The sequence below is a fragment of the Ricinus communis genome, chromosome 7 (genome assembly GCF_019578655.1).
Source record: "Ricinus communis isolate WT05 ecotype wild-type chromosome 7, ASM1957865v1, whole genome shotgun sequence".
Lineage (NCBI taxonomy): Eukaryota > Viridiplantae > Streptophyta > Magnoliopsida > Malpighiales > Euphorbiaceae > Ricinus > Ricinus communis.
In genome coordinates, this window is record NC_063262.1 from 1790697 (window position 1) to 1814599 (window position 23903).

The following is a 23903-nucleotide window of genomic DNA, read 5'->3' on the forward strand; positions in this document are numbered from 1 at the left end:
TACGCTGTTCGTAAAGTAGATCTTGAAGGAAAAATTTCAGAATTGCAATGAACGGATAAGCACCCCTGATAAGCTAACCTGAAAGTATGTTCATGTATCACCAGGAAAAAATTACTGTTACAAGAATGTGGTATGAGTTTCAGCTGAGGATAAGTTACTTCTAAAACAGCTTAACAGTCAATTATTTATACATTTAAAGTTTAATGGAGTGGTATTTTGAGAAGTAGAAAAAGAAGATGGTCACCAGACTTTTGTTTGTTCCTCGGGATAGAAAGATCTGCAAGATTAACCTTTAAAAAGGCCTCGGATATCAACTTCTTCTTAGCTGTATTTTCTTTGGAAAGATGTATATTTCTGGAAAATTACTAGAAACTCATTACAAGCTACTTCAGGTATGCTAGTAGTGCGCAGGACTAAGAAAGAATAGTGGAAATAAAGATGAAACACAAAAGAAATGAATACAACTGAAACGGGAAAAATCTCATCTGCTTTGTGATAGAATATTTATAAAAAAATTGCAGACAACATTTAGATTATCTACTTTAGCACATAAAGTTAATCTAGTGACGTGGATAAGATTAGGTTAGATCTACACATTTAACTATTCTTTATGTTTAAAACTTCTTAATTCTAATTAGACTTTTGATTATATCCAACAGTTATCATGTGAAATTCTCCTATATAGTTTACCATGTAGAATCCCTGCTGATATTTGTGTCTGTATTATTTGGATTTTCTTGAGATTCTCCACCTTTGCTGGCATGAAAAGTCTGAGAATAATGATAAGGAATTATAGTAATATATCTGAAATAAGATATTAATTTTTATGGATGTCCCTGACCATTTGGAAAGGGACACTAGGAATAGTTTATGTTCCTGAGTCAAATTAATCCGGATGTGGCGAATTGGTGGGAAAGGGAAAATGATAGTTTAAGTGGCTTCCAAAGAATTATGTTTATACCTTCTTTTTACTTGCTACCATGAACTTTGTTGAATCAATGTGATGTGACTGTGTCAAGTAGGATTAATTGATACACCTGAAAGTGTGGGCATTATGGATTCACTCACAAGCTTGCTAACCCATATTCCTGAAAGAGAGGTAATCGAGGACCATATCCTCTTACAGAATTTTTGTTGACCACCGTCCTAGGAGTGCTCCATTAAGACAACAATGGAGACTAAGCTGTCTGAACTTACAGTTTGTTTGATTGGTGCGTAGAGACATTACTCTTCCCCGTGTCATTTGAAGAAAGAAGCAGTCCAAAGGAAATAGGTTTCATTTGTTTTTAGTGGTTCGGAGGTAATGAAATGGGAGAGCACAGCCACCACCTTTACAGAAATCTCCAAATTTAAAATAGAAGTTTATGCATATTCTTAGGTACTTATGTTTTCCTTTTATACCATTACCAACATAAAAAAATAAAATGATAAAGTTTGTACAGAAAAAATAAATTCAAACAACAAAATGTAGTGACTTAATTTTATCTCCACTATTACTAAACTATCTCTGCGTCTAAGCCTATAAATATAGTCACTCCCTTTAGCTATCTTGCTCATCTTTACTTCAGAGTCCTAACTATCTGTTAACTGTTCAAACTGGCTGGTCTTGCCATAAATATTGTTTTTCAGATTTAGGGTCAAGTTCAAGCTTTCTACAAGGTGTAGTAGTCATAAAATACTAGCTTTCAGTTGTCTAGCCTCTCTTTCAAAAACAACTTTATACCTCACAAGCTAGCATTGGATGGCTAATTCAACTGCAAAATGTCTTCTAATTCTGTCCATGATTGTGTTCATGATACTTATCATGAGGTCTGAGGCAAGAGTCGAACTCAACAGCCGGCTTCTTTTACGTGACATGGGATATACTGAATCAAAACTGGAGCACCATAGAAGGATTTCCAGGCTAAATTCAGATACTGATAGACTGTCACCTGGAGGACCAGATCCTGAACATCACTCTCATTCTCCTGGAAAGCCTAACTGATCAGTACCTTATACTTAAGTGTATGTGTTTGGTTGCAGAGACTTTGCTGCTTTTGAATATGCTGCATGCTATTAGCTTATTATATTATATATGAAGCATACTAAAATAAAGCTACTGTTGCTTATTCTGCGGAACGGAGACAATACTGCAACCTCGTACATGTAGTAAGAGGAGCTTGTCTTGCAATAAAAGAAATATATATCAAATATTTTCTGAAGAATGAGAATGCATCTTTGGTTTCCTGTTTATCTTGTAATTTACGATAGAATTTGTTAACTAATTATATGCGTAGAACCCAGTACCCTAATGCATACAATTGCTTTATTAAAGCTAACTGACACTCTAATGCATTCGTTACCAATAAAATTTCCATTTTATATATTTTCTGATGATAATGCTTTTTCTTGTCCAATTAATTATTTATGTCGTAGTGATTCTAAAATTATTTTCTTTTTCAGATTGAAATACCACTTATTCGGACATAAATCTGCTCTTTAAGTTTTGATTACCCCCGGAAGCTCTTTGAGATCTTAAATATGCATCTGGTAACCATTGTTTTGCTGTAACGCCATAATTGATTGAATAATATAGAGTCTTTCATGCCACAAGTTTAATTAAACTACTCTCTGCTATTAAGGAAAAATAAAAAATAAAAAATAAAAATGGCTGGAAAAGTGGCATAATTATAAACGGATCCGGCTCCCTTAAGTTTCGATGTCCTTCATTTTCTTTAAGTCAATTGTTAAAGGAAGAACAACTTATTATAATTTATACATGAAACTAAGATCTTGTATTCTTTCAAAATTATAGAAGAATTAAAATGGATTACCCACTTCAAATGTTAAAAAAGAATTTCTTACTTCATGTAAAATCTCATGTATTTTCCTTTTTAAAATAATTTCCTCAAAATATTAACTTCACTTTGGAAGATGTTCTATAAATATAAATATAGTTTCTGCGGGATTTTCTTCATTTGCTCACTATAAATACAGCTTAATGATGGTGACTTACTTGCACTAGACTTTTTTTCCTTAACAAGATCCAATTGATTAGATCATCTATGAAGGTCCTATGTACTAAAACAAGTAAAAATGAAGAAATCTTAGTAAAGGTCAATCTCAAATTGATTATTAGTCATGAAAAATGTAAGAAAATAATGTTTGATTGCAAAGTAAAACCCAAAATTACAAGAAGAAGATCGCATAGTAAAGGAAAATCCGAATTTGGGTATGATTTTTTACCCCAATTGACAAATAAGCATAAACCCTTGAATAAGATTTTTAATGTATTACGTAACTTGAGGAGAGCTAGGGTTTTCAAAAACTCTGACAAATGTGCTTATGCTTAAATTGAAATTTGAATCCTAGCGCCTTATCATAGATAAATTTGTCTCCTTTTACCACTAAATTAGAATAAAAAGTAACTAAAAAGAATCAAAGAGTTTGAATATATGGCAGGTTGGATGTCTAAGGGATGGCCTATTGGCCAGGTTTAGTTTGCTCTCATTACAAGTTGTGTTACTTCTGCTTTTCCTAAATCAATATAATGGACTCTGGTTTATAAAAGAAAAGAAAAAAAAAAAGATAATCAAATTTTTGACTGAGGAGAGCAAAACTATGTCTGATTCAACAACGTAAAACATTTCTTGTAAAACTTTAAAGGATCCAAATAAATAGATATATATATATATATATAAATATATATATATATGTTAGAGGTCTGCATATATTTAATCGTGATACATATCTGATTTTTCTAGTAAATCTTAAAACTTTTCATCCTGAAGTCAAATCATCTGTCATCCATGATCATCTTCTTCCAATGAAACAAAAGCATTAACGTAAAATGACAAATTTTTGCTTATACCACTAACTAAAATTATTCCCTTTTCTTGTTTTTAGTAAATATTATTAATAGTCTCCTTGTTGGCTTGGGACGTGTCTGTATATTGAAATCTGCATATATATATATATATATATATATATATATATATATATATATATATATATATATATATAGGGATACAATTGCAAAATTTGGTGTCAATTCTCCCACCACCTTAATTAGTTTACTACCTTTAACTTACCTTTCTTTTTGTCTTTTACTAAACTTTAACTTACCCTTTCGAAACTAATATTTATGTACATTACATCGCCATGAAAGCTAGGTTTGGTTGTTGCAATCTTCATAGATGAAGTCTATTCTTAAGTTGGGAAACGTATGCATGCGGCAACAGTACTTCGTACAGAAAGAGTTAAGGTTTTGAGCATAAGTATACATGGTGTTGAAAGTGGCTTTGCAGCATGTAAGTTGTAGAAAGCATGAAAAACTTTCCTCGTTGATAAGGTTTCAGTGCTCTGAATCCTTTTATAGCTCAAAACCAATGACCTTTGCGATATCATATTTTGGCACCTTCATCTCTAATGTGAAAGTAGTAATTCTCTTTCGAACTGATCTCTTTGTATTCAATTTTTATATATTTTAGATATATGCATATAAAAAGAAATATTAGATAATTGATTATCAATGATGAATTATTTCAACCTCGTACCGAATTAAATCCGACAATAAAATAAATGCAATCTCACATGTAATTCACTAGAAAAACATCATTGTTATATTCCACATTATTAATTCTTAGACTCATGTTCTGATGGAACCATTGGGTTTGAATATGCATGGTGCAAATTAAATCTTTTTTTTTTTTTTTTTTTTCTTTTTGCTTTACAACCACATGAATATCACTAGCTAGGGCAAAATCCAATTACAAGGTCACACGACCTTACGTGGAGCCACGCCTTTCTTTGTATTGATTATAGACCGAAGCTTATACAGAACAAAAATTCAGCCCTGGCTTCTTCCCTTTTCTTATTCCTTTTAAATTAATTTAGCAGCCCCACATGCAATTATATAAAAAGAATTATATTCTTAATAATTTATCATTTTTCGATGAGATATTAATGGTAAAATCAAGCTTGACCTATCAAGCTTGAGAATGGGTAACATAAGCTTTTTTAATGGAGAATTTGTCATTTTCCATGTGTAGACTATCATTTTTACTTGTCAAATTGTTATATGCTTAACTATTTAATATAACTCTGACTTTTAGATATAATTTTTCTTTGGTCAGAAGGAACACTATCCATTTGCAACTGTCAATCTAAAGAGATCAATTGACAATTGTTTACAACTGCCAAAGAAATCAACCGACATTTGTAGATTCAGAATAGGATTTCCATTAGGGTTTGTGGCCTTCCTGTTTGATAATAGGTTTGTCCTAGTTTATGGAAAACCCATTAAGAAGTAGTATACCTTTAACTATTGTCCAAAAGAATAGAATTTGCAAAACAGAATTTTCAGCTCAGTTTGATTTGAAGGGTACTGTTGGGTCTTGAATCATATATGTAAAACTTCTTAAATCTCTTAATTTTGATTCTAAAACATATGAATTATTAGAAATTCTTTTGCCTCCAATATTGTATTTGGTAGATAGATGAATGTAACTATATGGATTTGAAGTTTATTATTTCTATAATATAAAATACTCAAAATATCTGTCGCTGATTTATTTATTTAATAACTAGGCAATTATTACTATTTTTTTTCTTTTGGTATACTGGTTAAGATTGTATAAACCAAATCATTAGGGGAAACATATGACTAAATTCTTGAGGTTTAGCATGTTTAATTTTAGAAACTTCAATGGTAATAAAATTAACTCTTAACAAGAGGTGATATAACCAAATTACCTGAGATAAAAATCATATATGGGTAATTTATTTAATTTTTATGTTTAGTGAAACACACTTCAACTTTTAATTTACAAAAGTAGCCAACTTAAGGGTAAGTTAAGGGTTTATAAGTATATATAGAAGGACTAAAGTATCGAGTCATATACAAATATTGGGAACAAAAGGCATGTGATATTTTTCAAAATACAGGGATCACAGTATATATTGTGCTAAATTTTAAGGACTTAATTGTAATTTCCCAACAATAAACTATAGAAAAGCTGGTATTCAGAATAACATTACTTAAATCTATCCCAATTGCAAATTGAAAATTTTAAATGGCTCTATTGATTAGTAGCTATGTTTAATCAACAGGAGAATCTCAATCCTAAACTTGAGTACTAAATTTAAATAAACAGAAAATATATAAAAGGGAAAACATTAAATATAAATAAAATGAGGCAGCACATTGTGGCCCATATATATGTATCTTTCTACGAATAAATTTAATAAGATATATTTTTCCTTCATTAATAAGATCTCCCAAATCAGAAATGATAGGTTAGATATTGGATAACCATACATACAACAAAAGAAACAATGTAATCCTCTTCTAATTAATATTTAATTACATAATTATTTTATTAGTATAATAAGATTTTGATAGAAAAAATTACAGTGGATACTATTATATAGAGCAATAAATAAATTTTGATAAGATGGTCCTTAATAATCACTAATGAACAATTACAAGAAAAACTAATAATGAACAAGCAAAACAAGTTAATTTAATCCTTGTTGATGTGGGAAGATCTTCAGAAATTATTTAGGATTATTTTTGTCATAAAGAGAACACTTATAGAAATTGAAGACCAAGTATTGAATTTATATATTTTTAATGTATAAATTTTTTTTATAATTATTTATTAACTTTAACATAGTGTCTAGTTGAAATTCATGAAATTTATAGAATTAATTTATAAATTTAGAATTTATGTTTTAATTAAAATGAAAATTGATTTAGAATTCTACCTAATTAAAATTATAGAATTTTTTATAGCTAAACTAAATACTAATAAAATAGATAAATTTTTTAAATAAATCAATATATTTTATAACACTAAAATATTTTTTATAAAATTTTTATTTTATTATTTGTCTCAGGTCTTTTTTTTAAATGAAATAAATGTTTTAATAAATTTTCATCAAATAATATGTAAATATATATGTGAACCTGCACTAAAATATATTAATTTTAGTTCTACATTATAAATTCATAAATTAATATTTTTATTTTTTAATATTTTTAATTATTTTTTCAAAGCACTCAAAGGGATAACTGTACACATGGACAGGACAACAGGACAGTTCGGATATCCTTTTTTATGTGGAACCATGTGGATTAGGACTCATCCCAACTTTAATCCAATGTGGGCACTACATTTATAGATATAGATTTCTTTTCCTGAAATGTTCAAAAGCATTAATTAACCACTATTTAAGCAAAACAACAATCCTTTCGCATTACTTGTTGTCCTATTACTCTAATGTTTCTTTGTTAATTTAATTTACAATTCGGATGCGAATCCAGGTGTGTTGACAAGAGCAAAGATGAATTCTTAAGATGACTAGACCACCCTCTTACTCTCTTCCTTTTTCAAGAGCTATTAATGGGGTCTTGAGGCATAGCACCAGATCATAAAAAAGCTTCATTGTTTTAAAAATGGAGGAAAGAAAAAGACAATCCCCTTTGTCATACATGTCCTATCCCACTATCTTTTGTCTTGTTATTAATTTGCTTTTTGATCGTTTGTTCTGTATGTAAATAGGGTTATAAAAACCCTAATGCCATGCAGCCTACAACTACTACCTTTCATTCTTCTTTTAGCTATCTAGTTATAATCATAAACTTCTTCATTGATTTCATGGCCAAGAATACGTTATCTCTTAAGGGTGCGGTGTTACTTTTCTTGATAATAATGTTCTCAATACTTTTCTTGGGTTGTCAAGCACGTATTCTCAAAGTGCAACAGGCCATGCAAAAAGATAGAGATGCCAGCAGCAGCAGCTTCCTTTTACATGAGTTAGGTTTTGATCTCTCCAAACTCAAGCGTTATCAGAAGTTGTCTGCCCTTCATGCTTCGGGAGATAGGGTTTCGCCTGGAGGACCAGATCCTCATCATCATGTTTGAAGCCTTTGATATAATTTGTTTTATATCGAAACCATATCTGTTCTTATGAAATTTGGTTCAGTTTTCATATTCAACTTAAGACATGCGAGAGTCCCCGATAATTGATATAACTTCTTCTTCTTTTTTTTTATCAATTTTATCTTAATGTATTTTGTTATATGTCCCTCTCTTCTTTTGTTTTCTCTTTTATGGAGAATTCATGCTAAAGGAAAAATCTTTTGCGTTTAAGTGGCTATCATGTTCAATCTTTAAAGTATTTTCTTTTCTCTGGGTTGATTGCATCAACTGTTGAATCAACAGAGAAAATAGTTATAACTTTCTCATCAATCAAGTGTAGAGTGCCATTCATTTAAAAGATTTAGTACATGGAGGGTAGTTATATAATTTCCAGTCTTGAAACTCAATTTATTATTAAAAATTATTTTTATTTTTTTTTAGAAAACGTATTATATCTCTTTTTATTATTTTGAGGTGAAATGATTTATTATATTTTATTTTAGGTGAATACAAGAAAAAGAATAGGAAAATAGTGTTTAAATCTTTTTATTTGGATGAATGAGAATAATTGAATATTTCTTTAATTAGTTTCTTGAGAAATAAATAAAAATGGATTGGAGAGGTGTCAAAGGCCATAAAAGTCTTCTATTTGTAGAGAAAATATGCTTGACAATTAATAAGAGTTAACAATAGAAATCTATTCTTACATTCTTAAACAGTAAGATTAAATAACTAATCACTAACATAATCTTGTAATAACCAAAAGGATAGGTTATCAAGTGTTCATTTACAAACGACATCTGAATATACGTTTCTTTAATAATAATTATTTGAATCTATTAAAATATGTTCAACAATAAATATTGATAAGTATTAAATATATCATAAAAATATTTTAAAATATTAAATAATTAAGACGTATTTTAATTATTTTTTACATTTTAAAGTCAAAAAACCTAATCATTAACAATAATAAGTAATGATGTTTTTATTATATATATATGAGCCTATAATGTTCAGGCGTGTAATTTTTTTCTTTATAGTATTGATTCACGAAAGAAATAAGATTTTTTTAGTTTTTTAATAAATTTGAGAAAAAAAAAAAAAGAAATGAGATTACACATAGCAATAACCAAAGCAGATTAGGCCCAGTAGGTCCAATGTAAAGATGTAAGAATTGTCAGACAAGAAAGCCCATTTAATGGGTGTAAGCCCATTATACGAATATTTACTTTTCCTATATTCAATGTCCAAGGCCCACAATAACCTGATTCAAACTAATTGTCACAAGGCAAATGCGTCATTTGGCCCCTGAACTTTTATTGTTTAATCAAGAGAGCTTTTAAAATCAATAAAAAATAATGATTTTTCCTGTGTAAAATCTTCTTAAAAAGTATTATTCTTTAACTTTTTTAAATATGGTATAATTTTTTTAGTTATTTTTAGTTATTTTATCAAAAATTAATAAAATAAAAATAAAAAAAATCAAAACTGTAATTTTAAAAAAGAAAAGATAAAAAAAACTATATTTTTAATATTTTAATATATAATAAAAAATAAATATTTTTATTATTTTTCCTTTAATTAACTCCATACTTAAACTGCCACATATTTCAAGATCAATTAAAAAGAGCTAATCATGTTGGTTCTAGATTATAAGATTACAGTTCATGGACTTTTCTAATGAGTCTCTTAGTTTCAATCAGTATATTAAAGCAGCTACCATATATAAATTTGGTAATAACACATGGCATTACAACATAATAAAATTACACTTAGAAGAAATAAATAGATTTCAAATACATATTTATTTGACGTTATCATAAGTAAATTCTCAATATGTATTTATATTGCAGTTTGCTCCTGCCTCTTCTATCTATTTATTTGCCTCTATTACTTATTGTTTGTAGATCCTTTTCTTTAACAATTGTCCCAGGGCATTTTTATATGGGTTTAATATCTGTAATGGGATTTTTACATAACAATTATTGTATTTCTTTTCTTTTAACTTTGTTTTTAATAGAATAACGGTTGCTTATAGACTCTAAAATTTCTTAAAAGAAAATAAGAAAAAATATTGAAAAAAGTAGATGTAATATTCCTGAATTCAAATTTTAATTACTTTAATTTTTATTAGAGTAATTTGATAAATTTTTAAATTTATATCATATTAATTATTGATGAATTAATATTTTATATTTATAAATAAATAAATAATAAAAAAGATAAAAAATAAATATAAAAAACACACACGCATAACAAATTTTTTCCCTCTTCTTCTTTCTCTTCCCTCCCCGTCACCCTCTTCTTCCTTCTCCTTCCCATTTTCGCCGCCTGCCACCTCTCTCTGTCGCCGCCGCAAACTCTTTTTTCTTCTCCTTCCCTCACTGACATCGCCTCCTCCTTCTTCCTTTTTACTGCCAACATAGTTTTGGAGGAAGGAAACCCTCCTCCTTGCTACGACTGCAACTGCAGCCTTCTGCCGCCCTTACATTGCGAATCCGACGTTAGAAACGAGCTTCCCGCGGTCGAAAACTCCCGAGCCAAGTCCCCCGCCAGCAGCCTCTGTATAGCCTTACCGGAGCCGAAATTTTCCGACCTCGATCTGGTGGCTTCCGGCAAGTTTTCGGCAGAAATATTTGCATACTCGGACTCCTTGTAATTCAAAATTCGCGTAAGCGTTTCCAGATTCGAAATCCAATTGGCGACACCTGCTTTTGAACCCCAAGTATATTCCAAATGCTCACAAATTCGGATTTCGACTTCGTATAATTTTATCTAAAATTTAAAAATTATTAAAAAATAATTTGTATAAATTATTAGTTATAATTAATTAATTAAATTATTTAATTAATTAGTCATATGATTGGAATGCAAGAAAAAAAGTTTATGTGATGTATCGTTAATAATATTATTTTACTGAACTATTAATTTTTGTATTGTGAATTGGGTTGTATTGCAAAGTCGGAAAAATAATATAGTTTTGCTGCCCCGACTTCTATTAAATAAATATGAAATATATGAAGTGTTTTTAAAAAGTTCTGGACCCGCGGGATAAACGCCCATATTTTAGAAGAGATTTTGCTAAAATTTTTGGTAGAATTTTCGAGTCGAAATTTTTTTAAACAATCTAATTTAAGAGTCTAGATCTAGAAAAAATTAAGAATATTTTATTAATTGAGTTGTTTTCATAAATAGATAATTCGTCCGTCCAGCCAACTCCACCTAAGGCGTAGGAGCATAATGCGGAGCGCGATAGAACAGTGAGTTAAAGTCATATAATTAACTGCTCTTATGTCATGTCCAAATTAAATACAACATTAATTGATTAATAATAATTATTGATTATTATTAGCATTATTATTAGTTGTATATAATTATGTATGTGTTTATTTAGATCATTAGCTAGTTAGATTTGTTATGGGTTTCGGTTGCCTTAAGCTTACCCATTTCTTAGCGCCGGTCATAGGCCTACAGATTGGGTCGTGACAGTTGATAATGTTAGTATTTTTATTTATTTATTGAAAGATTAACAAGCTATAAACTACATAGTAAGGGTAGTTATCCATTTATATTCGCTATAAATATGAAAGCTCACCTAATGTGGGGAAGATGACCTGAAATGGAGACATTTCACTCCCAAGAGCAAATGCTCTTGCCATTTGAACATTAATGTCAGCAATTTGATTGTGTATGCTAGTAGTAGTTTGTTGATATTTCCATGTAGGAATAAGGTTGAATTTGGCCCTCAAACTTTATAGTCAGATTTAATTTGATCCTTTTTAACTTTTACGACTAATTTAACCCATGAATTTTTCGAATAAGTTTAATTTAGCCAATTTCTAAGTGAGTTCATTGCATGCGTTATAACAAGTACATGAAAAGCATCAAAGTGATCCTAACTGTAAAGTTTGAGGGCTAAATTGAACTCAAGTGATAAGTTAAAAGGCCAAATTGAACTTTATTCTTTTTCTAAGTTAATAATATATATATATATATATATATATATTATATAATATTATATATATATTCTAATTTTATATATTAGATTAGCATTTTTATATTAGATTAGAGTTATATTCTAATTTAATTATATATATTAGATTCTAATTTATATAGATATATTAGATATTAGAATTATATTATAATTTAATATTAAATTATATATATATATATTAAATTACCATAACTCAATAAAACATAAAAACCAATTGACTATCACCGCCGTTATTTTCTCACAAATCAATAAAGAATTATCAACATTTTTACTATAAAATAAAAATATTTATGAGATTTTATAATATAATATCACCATTATCATCGTTTAATCAGCCTCCATATGACTTTCACCAACTAATTTAAAATATAAAAAATTAATATATAAATTTAGTTATATAACTAAATCAATTACGATTTAAATTATTTCTTAGGATTAAATTTGAGTGACTAAATTGAGCCTATATTAAAAATTGAGTGTAAAATTTCATTCTCTTAAAAACGAACTATACTGAATTTATTTATAAAGTTTAGAAGTTAAATTGACTATAAACAATTAAAAAAAATTAAATTAAACCTAATTACAAAGTCAAAGAGCTAAATTAAACTTTATTCCTTTTCGTATACTTTAAAAAGCTTGAACTATTTTTTATTAATTGGGCATTGAAGTTATTATAAAGAAAAAGAAAACAAAAGTATCCATATCTCTTTTTTTTTATTTTTTTTATAAAAATATAGTGTAAATTTTTTTTTTAATTTCTATTATGTAAAAACACAGAAAATATGATTTTTTTTATTTTTTTCAATATAATTTTAATAATACTCAAGTAAAAAAAAACTAAAAAAAACTAAAAAACAACTACATCATATTTAAAAAAAATTACACAGTAAAAATAATTTTTTTATTAATTTTAAAATATTTCTCAAAAGTTGGCTGACTTTTAAATGTGACCGCCTCGAATCATCAAATTTGGGCCTGGATTTGCCACATCGTCACAATTTGAACCTCTTAACTAACTAAAAGTCTAAAACCCTCCCAACTAGCAGCAAAAGCATCGGCGCGTGTTAAATCTCTCCGGCTGCTAACCGCCCACACCTCAACTCCCTCCCCGGCGACTAAACTCCACGCGCCATATTCCCCACTTTAGCAAACTCTTCAAATCCCATAATCAAAACTCCGCGCCACTAAACCCTCTACAAACCTTACTCCCCCGTGGAGACCACGCTCCAAACTCTCTCGTTTCCAATTGGTCATTGCTTGCCACGCACAAGCCTCACGCGTGAGTTCAGCACTGCTGATTTTTGTCATAATGCTTCGCCAACACGACTCTTTTAAACACGAATGCATGTGAACCGTACACCTGTAAGATAAGGGGTATAGTTTTGAGGGTCGTTTTTTTTTTAGAGAGAGAATTTTTTCTAGAGAGAGAAAGAGCGTAAAAGGAGATCTGATCGATTCGGTTCCAGATTAGAGAGGAGAAAAAAAGAAGAAGAAAGAAAGGTGAAGGAAAAGCTCGAAACCCTAACCCTAAAAAGATCGTATCTTTCTCTAATATGAGCCTGTGTATATAGTAGTAGATAGATATAGATAGATGGTTATCTATTTGCTGTTTGTGTATATTTAGTTTTTGATTAGAGTGGTAGATCGTGAAAATTTCGAGCTCTGGTTTAGGCTTTTGTTTGGTGGTTTCTGTTGTGTCTGTTTTTGCCCTAATTCAGCTGTGATTTTGGGGCAAAATTAGGGTTTTGGTGTGGTGGTCAGACAGGGAGGTGAAAAACCCTAGTATTGGGATTTGAAGAGAAGTTAGGGTTTTGAAGTTACATGTATGGCTTCGGGGACTATAGTTGGCGAAGGAGGTGTAAATAATAATGATGGAGCAGCTACAAGAGAGAAACAGAGGTATAGTGAGAGTAAAGTTTATACAAGGAAAGCTTTTAAAGGACCTAAAAATAACATCAATAATATCAACACCACCACCACCACCACCACCGTGAACCCTGCCCCTCCCACCACCACCGCCACCTTGAACCCTGCCCCTCCCACCACCACCGCCACCTTGAACCCTGCCCCTCCCACCACCACAGCGAGCGCTGCCAGTCCCACCATCACCACCACCGCTAACGCTGCTAGTATCACCACCACCACCGCCACAGCCACTGCTGCTCTCACCACCACCACAGCCACCGCTAACAACGCCACTGTGGACCTAAGCATTACGAACACAACAATTACTACCACTGAAACTGCGAGTGCTGCCAACTGCGACGACAATAGGGACAATGAGAAAAATAAGATAAATAAGGATGAGAGGAACAACAAGAGCAATTCAATTCAAGTGCCAGAATCGCAAACCCCGGCTTTGGAAGACACGAATTCTGCCCAGCAGCAGCCTGTTTCTCGCCTGGAAGCTAATTCGGATGACTCTTCTAGCCTTAATAGGCAGCAAGGTGCAGCGGAGGTGGCTCCTAGTGGCCGGGATGCAACTGCTGAGAATGGGGTGGTGAAGCAAGGCTTGAATGATAAAGTGAAGATAAATTTGGCGTCCAAGTCTAAGCAGGAGATGAAAGAGCTTAGAAGGAAGTTGGAGAGTGAACTTGATATGGTAAGGAGTCTGGTGAAGAAGATTGAAGCTAAAGAAGTGCAGCTTGGTGTCAGTGAGTTAAGCAATTTGCAAGTATCTCTGAATGACCGGGTATATAACGGATTAAAGAGGGTTAATTCAGAGGTTGTTTCTGTAGGTCTTTCTCATGATATTACTACTCCTATTGCTACTCCTACTCCTAGGCAGTCTAGGCCTCTGAATCAGCTTAGTATATCAGTGTTCGAGAATAGCCAGGGCGCAGTTGAGAATGTGGAGAAAGAGAAAAGGACGCCAAAGGCAAATCAGTTCTACAGGAATTCAGAGTTTCTGTTGGCAAAAGACAAGTTTCCACCAGCAGAGAGTAACAAGAAGTCTAAATTGAATGGGAAGAAGCAAGGGGGAGGGGATATGGGATTTGGGTTTGGAGCGGCATCTAAGATTTTCAAGAACTGTAGTGCTTTGCTTGAGAAATTGATGAAGCATAAATACGGTTGGGTGTTTAAATCTCCTGTGGATGTAAAGGGACTTGGTTTGCATGATTACTTTACCATAATCAAGCATCCTATGGACTTGGGTACTGTGAAGACGAGGCTGAACAAGAATTGGTACAAGTCACCTGAAGAGTTCGCAGAGGATGTCAGACTAACATTTCATAATGCTATGAGGTATAATCCAAAGGGGCAAGATGTTCACGTGATGGCAGAGATACTATTGAAGCTATTTGAAGACAGGTGGGTGGTTATAAAATCAGAGTTTGATCGGGAGATGAGGTTTGTTGTTGGTTGTGGTATTGGTATTCCTACACCAACATCAAGAAAAGCTCCACTACCACCCCCTCCTCTTGATATGAGGAGAATTTTGGATAGATCAGATTCAATGAGGTATCAACCTATTGATCCCAGATCAAAACCTATTAGTACGACTCCTTCAGGGAGGACCCCTGCTCCAAAAAAGCCTAAGGCAAAGGATCCACACAAGAGGGACATGACTTATGATGAGAAACAGAAGCTTAGCACAAATCTTCAGAGTTTACCTTCAGAGAAGCTGGACAATATTGTCCAGATAATAAAGAAGAGAAATTCATCTCTTAGCCAACATGATGATGAAATTGAAGTGGATATTGACAGTGTTGATGCGGAGACCCTTTGGGAACTGGATAGATTTGTTACCAACTACAAGAAGAGTTTAAGCAAGAACAAGAGAAAAGCTGAACTTGCCAGTCAAGCCAGAGCAGAAGCTGAGCGGAATGTCCAGGAGAAGGTAAGAACTTTAATTGTTCCTTGTAATGCTTAAGCCTTATAAAGGAATGGTTTCCCAATGGATTTTCTTTTTCAGTCTTTGCAGACACCGGCAGCGGTAGTGGCACCACCACAAGGAACTAAAACAGGTATAGATAGTTTGATCATAATAATTGATGGAATTTGACTTTTTGCTTGTTTGATATTTATTTATCATTTGTTTATTGTCTTGTGTTACTCAAGCAGATGAAAGGAATGTGTCCACTTCATCACCTGTTCAAGTGGAGAACCAGGGAGATAATGGAACTAGATCAAGTAGTTCAAGCAGCTCTAGCAGTGATTCTGGTTCTTCAAGTGGTATGGCAATATTTTCTTATAAGTTTTGCTATGTTCCCCTCCCCCCCTCCCCCTACATGTGTGGATATAATTTCTCTAGCAATGATTTGATGATGTACTGAAATTTATCTTTTACTGTAACTGCAGACTCTGATAGTGACAGCTCCTCAACATCTGAATCTGATGTAGGGCCTTAACCAAGGAGTTGAGTAGTTATGGTAGGTCCTCTTATGGATTTTCTAAAAACTTAGATTGATTCTATATTGCATAATTTGGCAATCTGTTCTACTCTTGATGAATGAATTTAGCTAAAATATGCTCATTATTTATCTGCCGTTGAGGTTTTTTGACATACGACTTGCTACTATCAACTATGTGCTGGTGAGATCACAAGGGAGATTGCAATTTGCTAGCAATAGGTTTAAAAGCATAAACTTTTTTCACGCATTTTTGGGTTTATGGGAAGGTGGTTCTGAATTTTGTGTCATCTGTAAGTCGGGCATGTAATGCCTATGCTTTCTATGATGAGGGAGATAAAAAAAATTGACTTTTTAAATAAAAAATTTATCAAATTGGGATTACATGTGACATGTTGCCATGAAAATGGAGAGTATTTTCTGTTTAGTGGATGGCTGGCATATCAGCTGTGTTTCCTTTTTCCCTTACCACTAGAACATAGAGAAGGGAGAAAGTGGGTAAGTTAGGAAGTATATGTGGTTAAAATATAGCAACATGGTTGGGAGTTATAATAACATTGTCAAATGGAAATATTGAAGTGCTGTGGCCCATGTTTATAATTTATAAACTGGTTTCTTCTATTTTTTTTCTTTCGGGGGGATAAAGATACTGGTAAAACTGCTACCTGCTATTTGGAATTTAAGGTGGAAGATCAGTCATCAGCAAAAGGAATAAATCTGATCTTTGGGTTTGTCTCTATTTCTACTGGGGCCTTCTTTCAAAATGCCTTGAAGTGGTTTCTTCTTTTCATATTCTATTATGACTTCTTTTTTTCCTGGAAAAACATGTTGTATAAGTAAGGATTTCTTTTCTCATGTTACATCACATGCTATTTTTTGTAGAAAATAAATAATTCATACTTAGCCTGGGTATTGTTGGAAAAATTAAAGCATTTACTGGTCTGCATACAATCTTAGTAGTGATGTGAACCATTATATTTCGTCACCTTAAATACCAGTTCTATCCTGTTGTTTTTTCTGAGTAGAAAAAGAAAGCGCTTGTTATTGTATCATGTCTAACCATAATTGGTCTGCATACATCTCAAACTTGTTTCTTCCAAAAGTATGTTTAATCATTTGGATTTTCATACTATTGGAGTCCTTGTATATTTGTCTTTGGTTATTCAGCTCATACTTACTGAAAGTTGTGTTTGAGGTTACTAGCTTGGTAGCTAACCTTTATTCTTCTTGCGATCCCCAAGTTAATTCTGTAAGATGCCTTTTTTTTTGTCGCTACTGTTGTGTGCGACTGAGTCTTGGCTATAGGTTAAAGCCCTCATGGCAACACTCAATTTAAATTTATCTGTGAGCTCATTCTTTAATAGGTGCACTTTAAGACTTTTTCTATTTACCTCCTAGAAAGGCATGCCATACTTATCTTGTGGGATGGGTGATTGATAATAAATTCTACAGGATGGTACAGGAGAAGAGAGCATTGCTGACATTGGTTAAGTAGTATACATGTAACATTCCCCAGAATCTGAGTAATGGATTGGCCAAATTGATGCTCCAGATATTTTAGTCTCGCTGTTTAGTTTGTTTTTGAAACTTTGAAGTCACGGGATAGTATATGTAGCATAAAAACCATGTATTCTTATAACAATTTTCCTTGGGATGATGTAAATATTTGAAACTTGTTACTTGAATCAGAGCAAGGAGTGCTGTAGAATATGTTGAACTGCATGCTAAGTTTGAAGTAGCAAAAAGGGCTGGTGTTAGTACTATATGGTCTAAGAAGAATGGATTGTAGGATTATGTTCAAATGAGATGACCTTTTTTTATTCCTTAATATGTTCGATGTTAATATAGTTTTGGCATATTTGGATAGATCTTAAAACACCAAAGCAGGTTGTGTTCGGATGACTAATGCATTAGTCAGAGTTTAGTGCAAACTGCATGGTACAGGCTTGGTGGCTTCAGGGTCTGCTAGGTTAGAGCTGTAGTAGGATAATCTCTTAAATAGTAGGCTGACACTCTATATGTCCTTAACCCACATTTTTCTCTAGCAGAACTGGGGACTACATAGATGTCTGTAAGAAGGTGAAGTGGAAGGTGGAGCTCTCTGGAGCATATATATATATATATATATATATACATGTTTTCTTATACAGCTCCGAGATTCTATTCTTAATATACCGATTCAATTTGAAAGTGGGAGAACCAATGCTGCAGCTTTGCTTTATCTAGAACATGGCATTACATTTTCCAATGGCCTTGTTAAATATATCCACTTGGAATTTGTAGTAGAAGTGCATTTATCTGAATCTTCCTGCAAAAATGCGGAACGCAATATGAATTTCATTATTTTTTATTTCAATGAAATTAGTTAAACTGTTAATCTCTCAGGGGTGTTGCCTAGCTTTCTCTTTCCTAAATCTCTTAGGGGTGTTGCCTAGCCTTTCTTTCCTATCCTTTGCATCATCAGTCAATGAGTATCTTATTTTCGATATATCTTTGTTGATATGTTTTTTTTTTTTGGAGTTGGAAGCAACTTTCTAATGGCACAATCATTGTTCTGTTTCAGTTCCCAGAAAAACTTAGAGTAGATGGTGATCTGATGGAACACAGGTCATATGATGATTTTCCCCGTGGAATCTGCAATTGGTGTACAGTTTGGAGAGGCCAGCTATTATTGTGCGACTGCAGAGGGTTGGGGGCGGGGTCTCTGTATTGGGATTGGCTTCTTGAATCTACAAGTGGCTTAATTTGTTTAGTCAGAAATTTGTATAATATTTTGGTAGGGGATGTGGCGATGATTAGATACAAGAGCAGATGGTTTGTTTTCTGTAGCACGTGTACATGGCTAACTAATGCTACTCATGTTAGTTTCTCCGATAACTTTGTTGTTGATTATCTCCTTGCAGATTCAGGATTCTTTGGTGTTATACAAAAGATAATCTGTAATTCAAGCTCATCAAGTGATACGTAACGTAACATTATCTTCATATTTACTCCTAATATGCTGCTCACTTTATATAATCCCTGCTCAACTAACCATACTTGCCGCTTGGGCTGTTGTATGTATGAATTGCATCCTCTTCGTCGCAAGGGCTTCACTTTTTCCTGCTCCATGCGAGGGGCATTCTGTAGTTGGATGTTAGTCGAGAAGCGTTTGCATCTGCATTTTACTTCGTATCTGGCAATGGAATATAAGATACTATAATGTATTATTATTATTCCATGAAACGCACAACATATCCTATTGTTTCCTTCCAAAATTCACTATACCAATTTTTTATACCCATTTTTGAATATTTGTGTTAAATAAAAAAAAGAGAAAGAGAAAACCTCTAGAAATGAAAAGAATTTGGACCCAAACATGAATAACAGATAAACTACTTGCAAACCATGCAACAACCTGACCAGTCGCAAAATGATGCAATCCCTCAAAATAAAGTCGATGCTTTCTCCATCTCTGCCACGTTTTTTTCTCAAAGCTAACTCCTTTTCTTCTTCTTCTTCTTCTTCTTCTTCATTGGAGTTTTCACCATGGTCAGGTCTCAAGTCTTGGCGAGACAGTCCCCTCAATGAAAACCGGTTTTGGGGACCCAATGGCCCACAACCTCCACCACCGCAATCACCATTATCTGATGCCAATCAGTATGAAATTGAACTGGGTTCTGCTTCCTCTCTTGCTGAGCTTGGTGCTCTTGTTCTCTCCACCAGTGATCCTCTCAAAAAATCCAAGCTTTCCCATCTCGCTTTCGCTAAGTGGCGCAACCACAAGCTTCCCATTGGATCTTTTGTCCCACCTTCTACACCCGCTAGACCTCCTAAGCCTGAATTGGTTAGTTTTCTTTTTGTTGATTCCCTATCCAAAACTATGTTCTTTCATGGGTATCTCAAAATTTTAAAACGAAATTTTTCGTAATTGTTTATGATTTCTTTTGCTTCTTTATATCTTGTGTTTTCTATTCAAACGTCGAAAGTTAGGGACTCTATTCAATTGTGGGTTGTTTGTCAATTATCTCTTAAATGCCAGTCATTTGTAGTTCCCCTGAACTGCTCAATAGCATCAAAGAGTATAGTTACCTTTCAAAATCATGCAGTTAGAACTGGACTTGTTATACAATTTCATAGTGACTGTGGCTGCTATTGTTCGTGAAATTGTCCCCTTTACCTTTTTAAAACAATCAAGTCAAATTTGGAAATTTGCTGGTTCAGCTATCCCTCATTTATCTATTCAACTTTGTTAATGTTATGAATGAAGTCCCAAGTGAGTTTTGGTGATCTCCACGTAGATAAATTCTCTTTGTTGCTGTTGATGTGGTAGTTAGATATTCATGTGTTCATCTTTGCTAAATTTTTGAGATTTAGGTTTCCCCGAAGGAAATTCCTGCCCCCAAAGATTCAGGCTTACCTCTCAATGCTTATATGCTCCATAATCTTGCTCATGTGGAGCTAAATGCAATTGATTTGGCATGGGACACGGTTGTACGTTTTTCCCCTTTCAGTGAGACTCTTGGAGAAGGATTCTTTGCTGACTTTGCACATGTTGCTGATGATGAGAGTCGCCATTTTGCTTGGTGCTCTCAAAGACTTGCTGACCTTGGTTTCAAGTAAGGAGAATCGTTTTTCAAGTATCAAATTAGTTGATTGTTGGTTTTTGTTTTAATCCATGCTGATTAGGTATGGAGATATGCCTGCTCATAATTTGTTGTGGAGGGAATGCAAAAAATCATCTGACAGTGTTGCTGCACGATTGGCAGTGATCCCACTAGTCCAGGTATTGGTTTAAATATATATTTTCTAGATAGCAGCTATTAAAATTTGCTTATGCAGAGAAGTACAGTGTGACGGTGATTTGCATTGCTTGATTTTCCTTTAGTTAACTTTCATCCTTAAATAGCTAAAAATGCTTGGTGATATCAAGTACAGTAACCATTTTGAATACTTGAAAAATATTGTATGCTTATTATTGTTGGTTGGAAAAGTGGAAGGCTTCTAATCCAATTGTAAAAGAAAAAAGGAAGCAGTAACTATCACCTGAGGAATGTGAGTTGATTAGTGAACCAAAACCTGATAATTTTACTAGCATGGTGGCCGAGTAAACAGGCTGAAGTAGTTGGTAACTATACTGTGTAATTTCCATATGCTATCTGCTAACCAAAGTAAAACTGATTGCTGGTTCTTCGAACTTCTTAATAAGTTGTTCTACTCTGATTCTTCCTTGTCTTGTATGTTCAGATCTCTCAAATTTGATGATTCTTGTAGGACACTATGATGTTAAAGTAGACCATCTTTAAGTTGTACAGAATAACCACGTGTGTCAATGGAGGAAGCAGCTTCTCTAATTTTCTTTGGGTTTGTGCAAAGGGGAAAAGTTAGCAGGGAAGGGGACTGGAAAGAGTGGCGTTGTTGTGTATTCTTTTAATTTCACATGATTTCTTTCTAGATTTTCCTGTTTATCTATGGTTGTATTTCAATTCCATGAATTAAGACATCATATGGTTGAAGACCATGAGTTTAATTGCAGTTATTTGTTCTTTCTTTCAGCTGCATGTTTTCTCCGATTACTAGTATCATGGCATGCATTTTTCTATAGTCGTTAAGTGGAATTATGCTATTTAATACTAACGTGATGAGAAGAGATAATTGTAATAAGAATAGAAGACCCAAATCAAAGTCTAGCAAGTGCAGTTTTGTTTTATTGCATTCTGGGAACTTCACTTTCAAGGAGCTATGAATTCTCAAAATATGAAAACGGTATTTGAACAGTTAGAACAGTTAGACTACCTGAATTTCTTACAAAGTGAAATTGCAATGAGCTTGAGACAGTTTATGACATGCCTAATAACAGATGCAAAGTAGGATTTTTTTTCCCCTTAAAAGGGGCAGTCATGATACTTAGACTGGATAAGTTTTAGTTTTAAAATTTGGGTTATACTCCGGTCACTATTTTCTTTTTGTTTTTCTGTTGTATAACCTTGATACTTGTGATAAGGTTAAATCTTCTAGGCCTATGTTTGAAGTAAATTCTCTCACTATGTGTACAGGTGTTATTACCAACTTTAGGGATTTATTTTCAGATATTTTTAACACTTCCTCCCCCTGGCCCTCCAATATTAGATATTTGATGTTTGATGAGGAAAATTTAAGCAGTCTTTCTATTTTTATCTACATAGGAGGCAAGAGGACTTGATGCCGGGCCAAGGCTAGTGCAAAAATTGATTGGTTTTGGAGATTCTAAGACATCTAAAATTGTGGCTAGAATTTCTGATGAAGAAGTTGCTCATGTAGCTGTTGGTGTCTACTGGTTTATCTCTGTTTGTCAGAAAGTGGGCTGTCCTCCTTCTTCCACTTTTAAAGGTATTAACAGCCTTTTTCACTTTTGATTTGTGACCACCTATGTGGCACATAGTAATAGTATTATCCCGTACCGGGCAAGCAAAATATTTGATTGCGAAGTTTTAAAATTTTTCGGGGATAAGCATGCAGACATATTAAGGGAGTACAATGTGGAGTTGAAAGGGCCCTTTAATCATTCGGCAAGAGAAGAAGCTGGGATTCCCCGTGACTGGTAGGATCAGTTGTGCAATAATATGATGCCTAATCTATGATCCTTGATTTGTCCCTTTTAATAGAAATAGAATAGGAACTGCCTTTAAGATCTGCATGTAAACGGTGTAATTTATTATGGGATTATTGAACCATCTGCTGTGTAGGTATGATGCATCATCTACAAATAAACAAGACAAGAATGAGAAACGGGGCACAAACGAGCAGCTCTCTGTGGTCTGTGACTGATCTCTCTCTCTCTCTCTCTCTCTCTCTCTGTGTATGTGTCCCTCTCTCTCAGATACACCTACACATGTACACACAAGGGTAAATGCAACTTCTGGGAGATTAACTATTCTTTTTAAGGGGAGAATTAGAATATGAGGGCAATTAATGTTGCAGGTTTATGATAGACTTGCTTCGATCATCTCCATGGAGTGTGAAAACGCAAGTTTGAATAAGCCCCCAGTTTGATGCTCATTTAACAGCTGAAACTCGAGGGTAAGTGGATGTTCTGATGCAAAATTTCAATGCGGTTGCTATTTAACCAGTATGTGATTGACTATGAGTGATCATATGAACTCTAGTTTTTAATCCCTCTTTTTTTTCTTTTGCTCAGTATATATAGAACTTATCCTGATTTGGGGGCTTGAACATGTGACCTTGGAAACTCATATACATAACTCAACTAGCATAGCGGTAATGCGGGCATAACAAGAGGGCATGCCATTCTGGATTGGAAGTGTAACTGCAGCTTCATTTTATCCTGAGTTTGAAAGATTCTGGCGACTTAATGTGCTCCTGCCCTTTCCTTGACTTTCATGTATCTGCCGAAGTCCACTGAGCTTGGTTTAGTGTAGCTTTGCTTCATTTTTAGCCGTGGCATGTGTTATTTTCTGATATTAGAGCAATGATCATCTATGTAATTATATCCTTGAGCTGCTCAGCATAAATTTACCCATATAATGTAGACTCTAACCGCTTCCTTAATTCATTTATAAGTAGATTTAGTCTTTCATATGAAATTGTTGTGATCCAGTAATCTCTTGGACAAGCTGCTCAACTCTATCCATCCTCATTCATTGCCTTGCTATTAAACTAATGCTGTGTCTA

At 33.2% G+C, this 23903-nt stretch overlaps 2 protein-coding genes across 8 annotated transcripts; both read left to right on the top strand.

Moving 5' to 3' along the window:
- Nucleotides 1-12920: 12920 nt before the first annotated feature.
- LOC8264216 (transcription factor GTE4) lies at nucleotides 12921-19237 on the top strand. Of its 4 annotated transcripts, none has more exons than XM_048377378.1 (5): nucleotides 12921-15742; nucleotides 15827-15869; nucleotides 15964-16077; nucleotides 16204-16274; nucleotides 18817-19237. In XM_048377378.1, exons 1-4 carry the CDS (start codon nucleotides 13727-13729, stop codon nucleotides 16251-16253), a joined length of 2223 nt encoding a protein of 740 aa, XP_048233335.1. In that variant the 5' UTR covers nucleotides 12921-13726; the 3' UTR covers nucleotides 16254-16274; nucleotides 18817-19237. The 4 variants fall into 4 exon arrangements, with proteins under 4 accessions (XP_048233335.1, XP_048233336.1, XP_048233334.1 ...); XM_048377379.1 differs by having other exon boundaries at nucleotides 12922-15742; nucleotides 15967-16077; XM_048377377.1 differs by having other exon boundaries at nucleotides 12925-15742; nucleotides 15818-15869.
- A 149-nt stretch (nucleotides 19238-19386) lies between these two features.
- LOC8264215 (uncharacterized protein HI_0077) lies at nucleotides 19387-23815 on the top strand. Of its 4 annotated transcripts, none has more exons than XR_007216812.1 (8): nucleotides 19387-20079; nucleotides 20610-20851; nucleotides 20922-21018; nucleotides 22418-22601; nucleotides 22731-22812; nucleotides 22958-23117; nucleotides 23193-23291; nucleotides 23410-23815. XR_007216812.1 is itself a non-coding variant. In XM_048377380.1 (8 exons), exons 1-7 carry the CDS (start codon nucleotides 19666-19668, stop codon nucleotides 23262-23264), a joined length of 1161 nt encoding a protein of 386 aa, XP_048233337.1. In that variant the 5' UTR covers nucleotides 19387-19665; the 3' UTR covers nucleotides 23265-23291; nucleotides 23410-23815. The 4 variants fall into 4 exon arrangements, 1 of the variants encoding a protein (XP_048233337.1); XM_048377380.1 differs by having other exon boundaries at nucleotides 22958-23027; XR_007216813.1 differs by having other exon boundaries at nucleotides 22724-22812; nucleotides 22958-23291.
- Nucleotides 23816-23903: the final 88 nt, after the last annotated feature.

Coding starts and splice junctions, on each gene's coding strand:
- LOC8264216 (XM_048377377.1), top strand. CDS start 13,727: ATGGCTTCGGGGACTATAGTTGGCGAAGGAGGTGTAAATAATAATGAT. Junction 15,743..15,817: donor AGCGGAATGTCCAGGAGAAG/GTAAGAACTTTA, acceptor TTTCTTTTTCAG/TCTTTGCAGACACCGGCAGC. Junction 15,870..15,963: donor ACCACAAGGAACTAAAACAG/GTATAGATAGTT, acceptor GTGTTACTCAAG/CAGATGAAAGGAATGTGTCC.
- LOC8264215 (XM_048377380.1), top strand. CDS start 19,666: ATGATGCAATCCCTCAAAATAAAGTCGATGCTTTCTCCATCTCTGCCA. Junction 20,080..20,609: donor GACCTCCTAAGCCTGAATTG/GTTAGTTTTCTT, acceptor TTTGAGATTTAG/GTTTCCCCGAAGGAAATTCC. Junction 22,813..22,957: donor GCTGGGATTCCCCGTGACTG/GTAGGATCAGTT, acceptor TCTGCTGTGTAG/GTATGATGCATCATCTACAA.